Source organism: Phaseolus vulgaris, chromosome 7 (assembly GCF_051622355.1).
Source record: "Phaseolus vulgaris cultivar YP4 chromosome 7, ASM5162235v1, whole genome shotgun sequence".
NCBI classification, from domain to species: Eukaryota; Viridiplantae; Streptophyta; class Magnoliopsida; order Fabales; family Fabaceae; genus Phaseolus; species Phaseolus vulgaris.
The window spans coordinates 1,111,205-1,127,708 of NC_143504.1; the positions used below are offsets into that span (position 1 = coordinate 1,111,205).

Genomic DNA, 16,504 nt, shown 5'->3' on the forward strand with positions numbered 1-16,504 from the left:
AGAATAGACTATATGACTTATCTTATAGTGTGCATTTTTCATAACTCAACTTCAGTAAAATGAATCTATAAGATAAGTTTAGTTTTGCATCCATACGAAAAGACTAAATTTTAACCAGAGAGAAAGTTATGTTAAAAAAAGAGTCATTCATACGAAAAAGTAACTATACATAGTGAATATAAAGAGTTAGAAACGATTATGCTGTTTCATTTGCTGGAGTATTTAACAAGCAATGAAACAAAACCTTCATTCAACATCTATATATATAAGACCTGTGAGATAGTATATTATTATATCTAAGTTCTAACACCATGGAATCTTCTTCTTCTTCTTCCTCCAAATTGACTCTGAAATTGCTTATCGACTCAAACCGTGACAAGGTTCTCTTCGCTGAAGCATCAAAACCTGTTGTCGACTTTCTCTTTAACTTGCTCTCCTTGCCTATGGGCACTGTCATAAGGATTCTGAACAAGGAACACATGGTTGGAAGCTTAGGCAATCTCTACGAAAGTGTTGAAAATCTGGATCAAACTTACATGCAACCAAACCAGCAGAAGGATCTTCTCTTGAGGCCGAGTGCCGCCATCTCTTCGTCGCAGATCTCCGGTCTTCTTCCTTCCGTTGATGACAGTTCTTTCAACTTCTCCGCCACTACACTGTTGTACAGGTGCCCAGGTCACGTTGGTCACGTCACACGTGATAACTGCACTCCTTGTCCTGAAGCTAACTGCGGACGAACTATGAACAGTAAAGTGAGTTTTGTTGGTGGCAGTGCAAAGGGTATTTTTGGCGACAAGAGTGGTTTTGTGAAAGAGGTAGTGACTTACATGGTGATGGATGATTTAGTGATTCAGCCAATGTCAAGCATTTCAAGCATTACCTTACTTAACAAATTCAACGTCACTGAGGTTGGTGCCTTGCAAGAGAAGGTCGTCGTGTTGGATATGGAACAGGTATCTCATGTTTATAAATAAATGTTAATATCATTAATTATCTATCTTTAAATTTAATATATAGTTAAAGGAATATTAATATAAAAGTTAGAGTCTAACCTTTATCGTATAATACCTTTTATAAGGTTGAGATATACTGAAAATTTATTTTTTAATATGATACATCTTATAATATACCTTAAATAATAATTCTTTTTTTATCTTTTTATTAAACCGCTATCCAACCATTTATAATATTATATATATATATATATATATATATTTCTACATGTATTTTAAGAAAATATCAAACATTTCATATTATTTAAATTAGTATAAACTTTACTTTATAAAGATTTAGTAAAAATTTCACAACCTTGACTTATGAAAACACGTATAATATATATATATATATATATATTTTACTATACACACGAAGTTTAAGATATAAAAAAATTAATCACAAAAACTTATATTTTATAAATTGATTTTTTAAGATTGAGTTAATTTTAAAGTTTATTATTTAATTTTTTATTTTATAAAATGCTACGTTTATTAATTTGCTTCACATATTTTTACAGGGTGTGAATCTTCTAAAGGTTTCTCTGCAGTCGAAGAAGGTTTTAACTGATGTTTTCCTCAAGAAAAATAAATCGAAGTAAGGTTTCACGTAGTTTAATTAATAATACTTCCTTTCATGTCAACAAAATAAATGGAATTGTTGTCTTGAACAATATAATTATAATATATTTATAATTATGATCCAGAAGTATTCTCTACCTTTTATTTGTTGGAAACTGCCGTATGAATGGTATCATGCATGGAATATGATATTCAACATTTTAAATTGGTTACGAAATAAGGATGTGCTATTTTAATGTATAATTTTAAACTTTAAATTATTTAAACGTATTTTACAATTTGATTGATACTTAGTTTTAAAATTTATGATCTTATAAAATGAGAAGGATATATAATCGTTGAATTCTTATAATGTTGTATTTATTTTGATTTGTTATTTATATATTTTTATCAAAAATAATAATATTTAATAAATATTTAGTAGAAAAATATGCATACTTCTTTATCTACAAATTCTGGTGGTACAATAAAAGAAGAATATGATGAGTTGTTTTAATCAAATGGAAACGGAAAAGGGGTTTAAAATTTCTATTTGCACCCTTTAGTGGTAAGTGCACTCCTCTTTGGTTTTATTGTGAGGACCACCCAAATCTCTATTCCTAGTCGTAATCTTAATTATTATAATTCCTTAATATCTGAAACAAATATTTAAAAGGGTTTTTACAAGGGGTGGCAAAATGGGGTGGCAAAATGGGCGGAAGTCCCGTGCTATTAAATGCATTGTGGATTGACCTTTTCAACTCGTTGACCTACATTAGTCTGTCCTGTATAACTTGCGGTCTGCTCGGGCTAGTAGCGGGGCGGGCAGGGTTGACCCGCTAGCCCGCAAAATAAAATAAAATTGAGTTAGCAACAACAATGGTCTGGTGGAAGAGTCGCAACTTTGAGTGAAAGAAAAATAGGTTTTCACTCAAAACACAAAACATTTATGTTCCAAATAACGCACTTTCGTTGCATTGTCGTCGCTCGCTCCGCCTGCGCCTCCGTGCAGGTTCGCCTGAAATTATTGCTTTGTTGCACACCATTGTCGCCGCACACTGCTGCCTCCACTCCTCCTCCACGATTAAAAAAAAAATGCGAGTCAGTTCGCAATCTTGTCAGCCATGAAAACGAGCTCATATTTTGTAGGGGGTGGACCTACCACTTTGCCGGTCCTTTAGATTCCTTTTATTTTACACAATTCATTTTTAATTTTTTTAATATAATATTGAAATATAACATTTTTAATAATTATTTATTTTAAATTAAAATTTTAATTGTAACCTTTTTTGAAAATTTTAATTTAAATTAAAACAAATGAATCTAATTTCTTATAACTTTACCTTTTAAATAATCTCTTTTAAATTCAAATGTTTTTTCTCAATAAAAACAACATACACAATAAAAAATTACATATAAAAATTTAGAAAATTATTTATTGTATATATTTTACTTTTGATAATTTTATTTTAAAATTTAATAATATATTTTTATTTCAATAGTTATTATAGTCATGGTATTTTTTTTTGTCAAAAAAAAATACAAGTGTTTTCATTAATATATTAATTTAATAATTGACATTATATTTTAATTTAATAAAATTATAATCATTATAAATTTTAAAATCACAACTTCAAGACACTAAATTTGAGTATTTAATCGTTTGTAATTTTTATAATACTACTTTGACACCCGTGAAACAAAATATCACCATTAAAAAGATAAAAACATTTACTTTTAGATGTTAAAGAAATCTTGTCCTTTTAATATATATAGAATATATTATTAAAATTGGTTATTAGGTGAGAGAATTTCTTTTTAGACATTTTTATATATAATCATATTATAATTTCTAATATTATTATTTTAGTATTTTTTGTATCACTTAATTCTAAATTTAATATTTATTATAAATATTTATTTTTATATTCATCATTATATAAGAGTTGTCAAATCATTTCTTTTCCTTATGATATTATGATATCAGATTTTTCATCAAGTACTATTAACAAAGAATTGCAGAACCCACAAAAGTATCTGTAAATTTGACAGATAAAACAATCATTATACATTGGTAAATACAAATAGTTAGAAACGATTACGCTTCCCATTCAATTTTGCAGACTACTTTATTCACTGCTGTAGTGTTTAATAAAAGCACTCAAACACTTCACATTTTTTATACAACCAATATTATTATTTTAACATTTTTCATTTTTCATATCATTTAAGAAAAATAATAATTTGATTATTCTTATAATTATATTTTACTCATGTAATAACAGATATATAATAAAACATAAATTTATAAGATTGTATAGAAAATTGTATTGAAAAGTATCATTTTCCTACAATGCATCTCTGCATTTGTATATATATATATATATGGCTTAACATTTGGAGACAAGTTATAAGAGCTGTGAGAGAGCATTTCACTATATCTAACACCATGGAATCTTCTTCTTCTTCTTCTTCCTCCAAATTGACTCTGAAATTGCTTATCGACACAAAACGTAACATGGTCCTCTTCGCTGAAGCATCAAAACCTGTTATCGACTTTCTCTTTAGCTTGCTCTGTTTGCCTATCGGCACTGTCATAAGGATTCTGAACAAGGAACACATGGTTGGAAGCTTAGGAAATCTCTACGAAAGTGTTGAAAATCTGGATGAAACTTACATGCAACCAAACCGGCAGAAGGATCTTCTCTTGAAGCCGAGTGCAGCCATCTCTTCATCACAGATCTCCGGTCTTCTTCCTTCCGTTGATGCGTCCAACTTCTACAGGTGCCCAAGTCACCCTGGTCACATCACACGTGATAACCGCACTCCTTGTCCTGAACGTAACTGTGGAAAAGCTATGATCTGTGAAGTGAGTTTTGTTGGTGTCAATGGAAAGGATAGTGGTGGCGACAAGAGTGGCTTTGTGAAAGAGGTGGTGACTTACATGGTGATGGATGATTTGGTGATTCAGCCCATGTCAACCATTTCAACCATAACCTTACTTAACAAATTCAACGTCAAAGAGGTTGGTGCCTTGCAGGAGAAGGTGGTCGTGTTGGATACGGAACAGGTATCTGTCATGTTCATAAAATATTTTATAATATATAAGAATAACATATATTATTTAAGTGTGTATAAATTTTGTAAAATTAAGTTAAGTTTAATTTTTTTTTTTGTATAAAATGGTTTATTAATTAATTTGCTTCAAATATTTTTACAGGGTGTGAATCTTCTGAAGGCTTCTCTGCAGTCGAAGAAGGTTCTGACTGATGTTTTTCTCAAGAATCATAATTCGAAGTAGGGTTTCAGTTAGTTTAATTAATATTATTTTCTTTTGTGTCTATCAGTGCATGGAAATGTAGTCTTGAACTATATAATTATAAGATATTTATAATTATGATCCTGAAATATTCTCTACCTTTTTGTTGGAAACTGCCTTGTAAATGCTAGCATGAATGGAATGATATTCAACGCTTTAAATTGGAAATTAGATTAATATGCAACATTTTAAATTCGTTACGAAAACATTACGTATATATTAAGATGTGCTGTTTTCTTATGTATTTTTGTTTTAAACTTTAAAGTATTTAAATGTTTTTTACAATGTGTTTGATACTTAGTTTTTATTAGTATAGTTATTAGAGTCATATTAATTACAAATAATAAAAATATTTTTTAGTATATAAGTCACTCTAAATTTAATCAATTTTATAAGATTTTTATAAGATTGAATTAGGTTTAAATTTCATTTCATATGAATTTTTTGTTTTGATATTTTGTAGATTTTAGTTTTTTGAAAAAACTTATTGTTAAACGAATATTATAATATTATGGACAGAGACAAACAAAAATAACTATTTTGACAATCCATTATAAATGGATAATGGGTATTATAATTAAAATAAATTGTCAAGTTAGTATTTTTTTAAGGATGATATAATTTTCTTAACTAATGGGTCAAAAGAATCTTTTGAGACGAAATTCAAGTAAATTGTTATATGCGTCTTTTCGTTTTCAATAAAAGTTGTTGTCATAATTAATTTATTTTACATCTCAAAAACTTAAAATAACTTCATATCTCACATGCGCAGTTTCCCCTTGGAGTTACTAATCTTGTTATTGATTGTTGATTATTTCTCAATTAATTATTATAAGAATTTGTTGATGTGAAATATGTTTGTATTAATTATTCTTTTATCTGTCAAATTTAAAGAGACTTTTGGTTCTGCAATCCATTTTTATTAATTATTTGAACGTAACGACTCTTTACATTTTCAATAAGTGAAAAAAAATCAAGAACTAGATATTCCATTTAGTAGATCAGGCAACGCAGTTTCTCAGAGGGTTAAATGAGCAATATCACAACATCAAGTCTCACGTTCTGTTGATGGAACCTATCCCTCCCATATCAAAGATTTTTTTTTTTTTCCTGGTGGTACAACAAGAACATCAGTTGGTTAGTAATACTTTGGTCACTAGTATCAACAATGTTGTTAGCAATATTAGTATTAACCGCAACCTTGGTTCTGCTAGTTTTCTGCTTCTGTTATTTGTAACTTTTGGGTAAGATAGGGCACACTGAAAATTTTTGTTTTCGAAAGAATGGCTTTCCAAATAAAGACAGTAAAATATACAAAAATAACAATAATAAGAAAATCTGCACTCATTGTGGCATAAGTGGCCATATTGTTGAGAGTTGCTACAAGAAACATGGTTATCCTCCTGGATATAAATTTTCCAATGGTGGAAAACCCAGTCAGATTAATAGTATTGTGTCTACTGATGATGTTTCTTCTGAAAATTGTCAAAAAGGACAGGAAGAGGGCAACATTACCCTCACTCCCTTGCAGTACCAGATCCTTTCCGACATATTCAAGCAAAATAAGAGTGATGTTGATAACAAAAGCATGATCAATCCGACACAAGTGAATCAAGTGGGATTTCTCTCCACCCATTCAGCTCACCAAGTGACGGATCAATCTAATTCTTCAACAGGTAATCTCCCTCTCAAAACTAATTCTTGCCGGGTCTTGGACTCAGGAGCTACTGATCATGTATGTGTTTCTTTATCCAATTTTGCCTCATATAAATCTATTAAACCTGTCCCTATAAATCTGCCAAATGGCCATCATGTTCTGGCTAAATACTCTGGCACTGTTGTCTTTAGTAAAAGGCTTTACCTAAGAAATGTCTTGTATGTACCTCACTTTGCTTTTAATTTGATATCTGTCTCAAAAATTACTTCTGACTTGGATTACAGATTAATTTTTTCTTCAAATAAATGTGAAATACAGGACAATGTTACCAACGAGAGGATTGGTACAGTTAAGACCACAGATGGCCTGTATATTCTTGATTCTGCTATTGTTTGTAATTCTAGGCTCAAAATTGTTGCCTCTTCTTACAGTACCACTGATAAAGACCATAATCTGTGGCACAATAGAATGGGTCATATTTCTGATGAAAGATTACTTGTTTTGAGAACTCAATTTCCGTTTATTACTACTGACAAAACCCATGTATGTGATAGTTGCCATAGAGCAAATCAAAAGAGATTGTGCTTTCCTTTGAGTAGTTCTCGTACTAATCGCTGTTTTGAATTACTTCATATGGATATTTGGGGTCCATGTTCTCTTTCTTCTATGTATGGTCATAAATATTTTTTTAACTATTGTTGATTATTTTTCACGTTTTACTTGGCTTATTCCCATGGTCACTAAATCTGAAACCAGAACTCACATTGAAAATTTCATTGCATATGTTAAAAATCAGTTTGAAAGCAATGTCAAAATAATTCGTACTGATAATGGACAAGAATTTGCCATGAAATCTTTTTTCTCCTCTAAAGGTATTATTCATCAAACTACTTGTGTTGAGACACCCGAACAAAACGGTGTGGCTGAGAGGAAACATCAGCATATACTAAATGTAACTCGTGCTCTTATTTTTCAAGCAAACTTGCCTCCTATATTTTGGAATTTTGCTACTTTACATGTTGTTCTTTTGATAAACTGCACTCCGACTCCTTTATTAGAGAATAAATCTCCTTATGAGAAACTGCATGCTAAATCGTATGATCTAACTGCTCTTCGCGTGTTTGGATGCCTTTGTTATTCTAGTACTATCACTTCTAACATAAAAAAAAGTTTGATGCACGTGCTGTTTCTGGAGTGTTCTTGGGTTTTCGGCCTCATACCAAAGGCTATGTCTTTTTAAATCTTAAAAATCACAAAATTGAGGTCTCAAGACATGTAATATTTCATGAACATCAATTTCCCTATAAATTGAATGTTGATAATAATGAAAGACCCAACAACTTATCCCTTCCAATTCCCCATAATTATGTTTTTACTGATGATTTTATTCATGATGATTCTCTTGATAACACTAAGGAAAGTCTGGTGACTGGTAATACTGATTTTATTGGAAATAATGACATTTATGATCAATCTGGTGATTCCTTTGAACCTGATGGCCTTGTTAATGAGGCACAATTCACTGCTGCTGAAGAACAACCTGATACCACTCTAAGAAGGTCAACCTATCAGAGGAAAATGCCAATGTATCTACATGATTTTCATACCTTTTCCATACATACAAATAATGTAAGTACAAAATACCCTATTTCTAACTTTGTCTCTTATAAATCTTTATCTACAGCTTTTAAAAGATTTATTTTTTCTGTCTCATCACATATGGAGCTGCAATCCTATGTGGAAGCATCAAAGCACCCATGCTGGCAGCAAGCCATGAAAGAGGAGCTAGAAGTGCTTGAAACCAATCACACAGGTCATTACTTCTCTCCCTCCAGGTAAGATTGCCATTGGCTGCAGATGGATATATAAAATAAAAAGGAAATCTGATGGTACCATAGAGAGGTACAAAGCCCGTCTTGTTGCCAAGGGCTACACGCAGTTAGAAGGACTTGATTTCCTGGAAACCTTTGCACCCGTTGCCAAGCTCACTACACTTCGCCTGTTACTTGCTCTTGTCGCGGCACAAAACTGGGTATTGAAGCAACTAGACGTCAACAATGCTTTCCTACATGGAGACCTAGTTGAGACTGTCTACATGAAACCTCCACCGGGTCTTCTTCCTCCTAACAGCACTCATGTTTGCAAATTACAACGTTCTTTGTATGGGCTTTGACAAGCGGGAAGACAATCACTACAAGAAAATCATCAAATAGAAACCAATTTTTAGAAACCAAAATAATTAGTTGCAATAGTAACTAAATTAGAGACCATTTTAGTAACCAATGTTTTTATCTACCAATTATTTAGTTTCTAAATTTAGTCTCTAAAACCTTGGTTGCTAATTAGAGACCAATTTAGAAACTATTTAACATTAATAGAAAATAATAGAAACTAATTTAAAAACCAATTTTTGTTTTAGTTTCCAAGATGGTCTCTAATTTAGTTACTATTACAACTAATTATTTTGGTCTCTAAAAATTGGTTTCTATTTCATAATTTTCTTGTAGTGAATGGTATGCAAAACTATCTAACTTTTTGTTGTCTCATAATTATATCTTGTCCACTGCTGATAATTCTCTGTTCTTAAAACATAAAGGCACTAACAGCACTGTTTTTCTTGTGTATGTGGATGATATTGTACTCACTGGAAATGATACTGAGGAAATTGTCCGCATTACAAATCTGTTGGACGAACAGTTCAAAGTAAAAAATCTTGGAGACCTCACCTATTTCTTGGGCCTTGAGGTGGCACGCAACTCAACCGGTATTCATCTCTGTCAGAGAAAATATACTCTAGATCTGTTGAATGACGCTGGTATGTTGGACTGTGCACCCATGCCTACTCCTATGCTCCACTCTTCTCGGCTCTCTCCAACCCAAGGTGTTCTCCTATGAATGAAATTTTTTTTTTTTCTTTTATTTTTGTGAAACTGCCGTATCGCATGCTTGGAATATGATATTGAACATTTAAAATTGGTTAAGAAATAAGGATGTGGTAGTACTAAATTGAATATGTGCGTGACTTCTTGATAATGTAAAGAGTCTTCAAATAATTAATAACCATGAATAGCAGAACCCAAAGTTCTGTTTAAATTTGACAGATAAAATAATCATTATACACTGCTAAATAACCATTCAAGACGTAGAAACGATTAAATTTTGCAGACTGCATATTTTTTTTTTCTCTGTTCACGGCCATGCTTGCCGTTGAAGGTCCATATCTGCATCTATATACATAATGGCTTAACATTCACATTTCAGACACAAGTTATAAGACCTGTGAGAGACCATATATCACTGTATCTATCACCATGGCATCTTCTTCTTCTTCTTCTTCCTACCAATTTACTATGAAATTGTTTATCGACACTAACCGTGATAAGGTGCTCTTCGCCGAAGCATCAAAACCTGTTATAGACTTTCTCTTTAGCTTGCTCTGCTTTCGTATTGGCGCTGTCATAGGCTTTCTGAAAAAGGTTCAAATGGTTGGCTGCATAGCCAATCTCTATAAAAGTGTTGAAAATCTGGATGAAACTTACATGCAACCAAACAAGCACAAGGATCTTCTCTTGAAGCCGAGGCCCTTCATCTCTTTATCACAGATCTCCGATCTTCTTCCTTCCGTCGATGACAGTTCTTGCAACATCTCCGCCACCGCGCTGTTCTACAGGTGCCCGAATCACTATGCTCACGTCACGTGTGATAACCGCACTCGTTGTCCTGAAAACTGTGAACTAAATATGAACGCTAAATTGAGTTTAGCTGGTGGCAATCCAAACGATCGTTTTGCCGGTGGTTTTGTGAAAGAGGTGGTGACTTACATGGTGATGGATGATTTGGTGATTCAGCCAATGTCAAGCTTACTAATTCTTGGAGACACTATAAACTTTTGGGTGTTCCGTGGTGACCAGATAGGTCTAACACAAACACTCGTTAGGATAGACTTGATACCATATTACAAAGTGGATTTTAAGTCTAACTCAATCTCATAAAATCGGCTCAAAAGGTTTAGGTTTGCATCCACTTATATAGAATGAAAGGCTCTGATTTCTAGTCAAGGTGGGATCTCCAACACTAATTGTTTTTCTCTCTTTTCTTTCTTCATTTTTCTTATCTAACTTAATACTTCTTTTAAATGACATGTCTTATGACATTATCATGGTTCTAACCAAATTTTTAAAAAAAATATATATTTACTTTTTCAAAATTCAAACTTCATTGGATAAATTGTTATTATGATTATAAAAATAAAAAATAAATTTTTTAAACCACATGAAAAACATTTTTGTACTTAAAAAAATAATATAGAACATTAAAAAAAAATTTAGAGATTTTACGTTTTCACTGTGCTACATAGCCTAATTGTAAATTACTCTTCATTAATTTATGTGCTTAATATAATTTTACAGGGTATGAATATTCTGAAGGCTTCTCTGCAGTCGAAGACTCACATAGGGTTTCACACAGTTTAACTATTAATTTTCTTTTATGTCAATAACCAATGCATGGAATTGTAGTCCTCCACTATATAATTAAACGTTGAGTTCTTAAAATTGTATATGTCCTACTTCCATTTTAAAATTTATGCTCTTATAAATTGAAGAGGATAAAATATATAAACGTTGAGTTCTTAAAAATGTTATACTTATTTTATTTTGATTTGTTATTGATATGGTTTATAAAAAAATATTTAATAAATATTTAGGAAATATGCGTACTTCTTTTCCACATTTCAATTTGTATCTAAAATATTTGCTTCTAAATAACTATTAATTCAAATAATTACTGATTTCGTAATTCTGTTATCTTTTGATATTAATCTATTACTACATATCTGAAATAGGACATTAAATATATATTTCAAAATTTCATTTAAATAGGTCTTTAAATTTTAAATATTTAATAAAAATATGAAATATATAAAATTTATAAAATATTCAAAATCTTAAATAAATACAAATTTATTTAATAGTTTTAAATAGGGAATTGAGCCACAAATCTTAATAGTTTTAAATAGTATATTTTATTTAATAAATTAAATTTTAATTTTAATGAAAAGAAAAAAAAAATGGGTAAATTCCCTATCTAGCACTATTTAGACTTTTATTTCCCTAACTAGTACCCTTTTGTTTTTATTTCCCTATCTAGCACCCTTTTGTTTTTATTTCCCTATCTAGCACCCTTTTATTTTTTATTTTCCTATCTAGCACCATTTCAAAAATAAATAAATAAATAATAATTTATTTATTTTTTGATAATTTTAATTTTGAATTAAAAACTAAATATTTTTAATGTTTAAAATAGTTAGAAATATAATTAATGAATAAATAAATGAGTTTTTATAAAATAAAATAAAAATGTTTAGTTTAAAATTATTTTTTTAAGAATGAAGAAAATAAAAAATTAAACCCTACAACAACATAAAAGTTGAATCTATAAACATAAATTACTATTTATTTTTATTATTATTGATGATGTAATCATGTTAATTTCAAGTAAAAAATACATGACATAATTACAAAAAAAACAAAGTCAATTAGTATTAATTAATAGTGGATACACAAATAATATTGAAGTGTCTATCCTAAATGCAAAATCCTAAAAAAAAAACTAAAGCAAATGTTATACTTAATGCTTAAAAATGAGAAGCAAAAAATGAAAAAAAAAATCTAGAAAATAAAAACAGCAACAATAAAAAAAAAGAATGGTAGAAAAAAAATAATAACTAAAAACATAAAAGATATAAAATAAAGACAAAAAAAATTAAGATAAAGATAAAATATATAAAAATAAATCCAAATAAGATAAATATAAGAGATATAAGGCAATACTAAATAAGTATATGTTGATCATAAAAAGAAAATAAATGAAAGATGATAATTCATTTAATATTTTCTTCAATGGTACATTAAATAGTTTGTGTGAAATGAAACATAATTAATGACGAGAAGTGCAGAATCCAGTAATGTTGGGACATATTATTTATGTGTGTCTTGGTGTTTAACAATATGAACATTTTTTTCCGATCATGTTGTTCTTTTATGTCCATATCAGTCCTTATTTAACTTTGTTATTTTATAATTATGTCATGTATTTTTTACTTGAAATTAACATAATTACATCATCAATAATAATAAAAATAAATACTAATTTATTTTTATATATTCAACTTTTATGTTGTTGTAGAGTTTAATTTTTTATTTTATTCATTCTTAAAAAAATAATTTTTAAACTAAACATTTTAAATTTATTACTTTTTTATTTTTATTTTGTAAAAACACATTTCTTTATTCATTAATTATATTTCTAACTATTTTAAACATTAAAAATATTTAGTTTTTAATGCATTCAAAATTAAAATTATCAAAATAAAAAATTAATTATTATTTATTTATTTATTTTTTAAATGGTGTTAGATAGGGAAATAAAAAATAAAAGAGTGCTAGATAGGAAAATAAAAACAAAAAGGTGCTAGATAGGGAAATAAAAACAAAAGGTGCTAGTTAGAGAAATAAAAGTTTAAATAGTAATAGGAATTTACCAAAAAAAAAAACTGCTTATAGATTTGTGATAATTGCTTCTAAATAACTATTAATTCAAATAATTACTGATTTCGTAATTCTGTTATCTTTTGATATTAATCTATTATTACATAACATTAAATATATATTTTAAAATTTCATTTAAATAGGACTTTAAATTTAAAATATTTTAAATTTTTTATTTAAATAGGATTTTAAATATTTGGGATTTGTATTTATTTAGGATTTTGAATATTTTAAGAATTTTAAGAATTTTATATATTTATTTAAATACAACATTAAATATTTAAAACTTATATTTATTTAAGATTTAAAAAATTATATTTTAAAATTATATTTAAAGAGAACTTCAAATGAAAACACTAATTTAGAATCTGATTGATAATATTATAATTTTGTAATAAAAAAATTCTTTCTCAAATGAAAACCAAACATAAATTAGTATTCATCAATCTATTTGAATTTTCCTACAATTTATAAAAATTTTGTTAAAGAATTTATTTATTATATTATTAAAATTGGTTGTTAGAAGAGAATATGTCTGTTACGAAACGATCTTTTTTTATATTTAGATTTTTCATCAACATTTTAAAATGTTGCTATATTTATCAATTTTAAAATGAAATACGGAACAAAAACATCTCAACGATTAACGTTAAAGAAGGGATACATGTTACAAACTTTTATTTTAAATTAAGTATACATTTAAAATATTTAATTAAGTTTTAAATATATTATAAAAGTAAACATTTTCTGTTGACTTCTTATAAAAAAAATTGTTTGATTTTCCTTTCGAACTTGTTATTTCCTTCTCCATTTTCCATTTTGTTGTTTAACTGAAAAATGTGAAGATATTGAAAAAAAAGTTGATGGATGAGTTTGAAACGAAAAGATAAAAATAATAATCATGTCCTCTTATTGATAATAAATTTGTAAAAAGAATATTTAGACACAATTAAAAATATTTTAAAATACTAAATAAAGCAAACATTTTAATAAAAAACATAAACACAATTAAGAGTTGTTATGTTCAAATAATTAATAACAATGGATTGCATATTCTTTTTACAAGAAATAAATTCTTTCTCAAATGAAAACCAAACATAAATTAGTATTCATGAATCTATTTCTTTGAGTTTATCTACCATATATAAAAAGTAAAATTTTTGTTAATAAATTTATTTATTAAATTATAACAAGGGTATATTATTTATTTAAAGAATAAAGTATATATATATATATATATATATATTAAAAAGTAAAGATTATTATATATACACGTTACTTCTAAAAATATAAGTTATTTAATTATTTTAAAATAAAAAAAATCAATAATTTAATTTATTAAAAGATGAATCATCTAAATACGGTACACTTTTATTTTTTTTTACAAAAGATTACTATGACTATAATAACTATGGAAATAAAAAATTATAATTAAATTTTAAACTTTTTTATTAAAAGTAAATATAAATAAAATAATAATAATTTCAGGATCATAATTACAAATATATTACAATTATATAGTTGAAGACTACAATTCCATGCATTTAGTTGACATAAAAGAAAATATTACTAATTAAACACTATTTCGAATTATGATTTTTGATAAAAACATCTTCGACTGCAGAGAAACTTTTAGAAGATTTACACCTGTAAAAATATTTGAACCAAATTCATTAATGAAACTTGCTATACAATCACGAAAAGAAAAAAAATAGTATTAAGAAGTAAATGTAATAATAGATTAATATTTAAAATTTTAAATATTTAATGTACTATTTAAATAAAAATCTAAAATATATAATTTATTTAAAATATTTAAAATTTTAAATAAATATAAATCTTATTTTTTTTAATCAACAAACAATAAATTAAATATAGAAAAGGAAGACAGACACCCAAATCTTATTTAATGTCTTGTTTAAATCAAAATCTGAAATATATAAAATTCTTAAAATATTTTTTTTTTATGGTTCAGACAAAATCAATTAAAATCGATTATGCATCTTACTATATTCTTACTATATTGTGTAGAAAATTGCTTAAGCTTGTTTATGTAAAGAAAATCGATTATGGTGCACTTATAAACAATCCTTAACTTGTTATAAGGAAAGAAGAATATGAAGAGTTGTTTTAATAAAGTGAAAATGGAAATAGAGTTTACAATTTCTATTTGCACCCTCTAGTTATAAGTAGACTCCTGTCTTTATTAAGTCTAAAAGCCTATGCATTTACTATTAGGACCACCCAAAATTACATTCCATGGCAATTTAATGTTTCTAAACACATGGGTGAAAAATATTCCATGGCAACTTATTGACTTAAAAAAAAAAGATTAAACGTGTGATATTTAAAAAAATATCATATTTTGGACATCTTTATTGCTACATAAATAATTTACAAAAGAAAGGAAAGAGTTATTATTGTTTATTATTTTTACACTTTAGGATTTAGGAGAAAATGCTGAAAGAGTTTAAGGAAAAATGTTGAAAAAATTTGATGACATGTAAATATGATAAATAAAATATATAGGAAAACAAAATATATTTATCATAATATAATAATTTTTTTACAAATGACGACATATTGTATTATTTTACTTTATATATTTAAAACTAAACTAACACAACCTTTCTCGCTAGTATGACACACCACAATCGTCTCAATAATCATATTTAGAGACTCCGTACATCTATCATGTTGACTCTTCTTCCTATACTCAACAACAACCATTTGCTCAATCCAAATCATTGTTAGGTTATTATCAACACACTCTATTTTCTCACATTTCCTACCAACAATTTCCAACCAGTTTCACTAGTTTTGCATACCATAAAAACATGTTTTATGCAATGTCAAACATGTTTGGTACTTCCATTATAACACCTTAATAGACATTTCGTTCAACTTCATCATCGTACTGCTATCGATGCATTCACAAGGATTTGATAGTCCATCTCGCACAAATCAACCTCCACTCATAGATGATAGTCCATAACCAACTGAATATCTGTGTTTACGACAACCTCAAAAGTTGAGAAGGAGATCATCAGGTAACACATCATTCCTAATTATCCTATTTACTTTTTTTAATCAAAACAATCATTTTATTATTTTATTTATTTGAATACAATTTATTTTACCTTGCATTTTCCCCATTTCAAACAACACAAATCACAGTATAATTAAAAAATTAATGAAATTCACAAATAATATACTAAAAACCCTAAACTTAAAGATTGACTTTCATAAAAGCCTTTCAACCTTTTTCCCATAATCATAAAGTGTAAAAAAGTAATAACGAAAACAACCAACCAACTCCTTCATTTTCATTTCTCAATTCTTCTAATAAATAATATATTTTAATTTGTTTTAGATAATAATAAAGTATTTGGTCGATAAGAGAAAGACACTTTTCGTCAATCACGCA

At 27.8% G+C, this 16,504-nt stretch overlaps 3 protein-coding genes across 3 annotated transcripts; all 3 read left to right on the top strand.

The window, feature by feature from the left end:
* Window positions 1-311: 311 nt before the first annotated feature.
* LOC137827938 (uncharacterized) lies at window positions 312-1,594 on the top strand. The gene is made up of 2 exons (XM_068634317.2): window positions 312-953; window positions 1,514-1,594. Exons 1-2 carry the CDS (start codon window positions 312-314, stop codon window positions 1,592-1,594), a joined length of 723 nt encoding a protein of 240 aa, XP_068490418.2.
* Window positions 1,595-3,991: 2,397 nt separating this feature from the next.
* On the top strand, window positions 3,992-4,958 carry LOC137827939 (uncharacterized). Its single transcript, XM_068634318.2, has 2 exons — window positions 3,992-4,623; window positions 4,774-4,958. Exons 1-2 carry the CDS (start codon window positions 4,003-4,005, stop codon window positions 4,852-4,854), a joined length of 702 nt encoding a protein of 233 aa, XP_068490419.2. The 5' UTR covers window positions 3,992-4,002; the 3' UTR covers window positions 4,855-4,958.
* A 4,836-nt stretch (window positions 4,959-9,794) lies between these two features.
* LOC150025718 (uncharacterized) lies at window positions 9,795-11,161 on the top strand. The gene is made up of 2 exons (XM_090304663.1): window positions 9,795-10,588; window positions 10,939-11,161. The coding sequence occupies exon 1, from the start codon at window positions 9,841-9,843 to the stop codon at window positions 10,519-10,521; it is 681 nt and encodes a 226-aa protein (XP_090160789.1). The 5' UTR covers window positions 9,795-9,840; the 3' UTR covers window positions 10,522-10,588; window positions 10,939-11,161.
* Window positions 11,162-16,504: the final 5,343 nt, after the last annotated feature.

Excerpts from the sequence above, each read along its gene's own strand:
- LOC137827938 (XM_068634317.2), top strand. The coding sequence starts at position 312 with ATGGAATCTTCTTCTTCTTCTTCCTCCAAATTGACTCTGAAATTGCTT. Across the intron at positions 954-1,513 it reads TCGTGTTGGATATGGAACAG|GGTGTGAATCTTCTAAAGGT; the intron begins GTATCTCATGTT and ends ATATTTTTACAG.
- LOC137827939 (XM_068634318.2), top strand. The coding sequence starts at position 4,003 with ATGGAATCTTCTTCTTCTTCTTCTTCCTCCAAATTGACTCTGAAATTG. Across the intron at positions 4,624-4,773 it reads TCGTGTTGGATACGGAACAG|GGTGTGAATCTTCTGAAGGC; the intron begins GTATCTGTCATG and ends ATATTTTTACAG.
- LOC150025718 (XM_090304663.1), top strand. The coding sequence starts at position 9,841 with ATGGCATCTTCTTCTTCTTCTTCTTCCTACCAATTTACTATGAAATTG.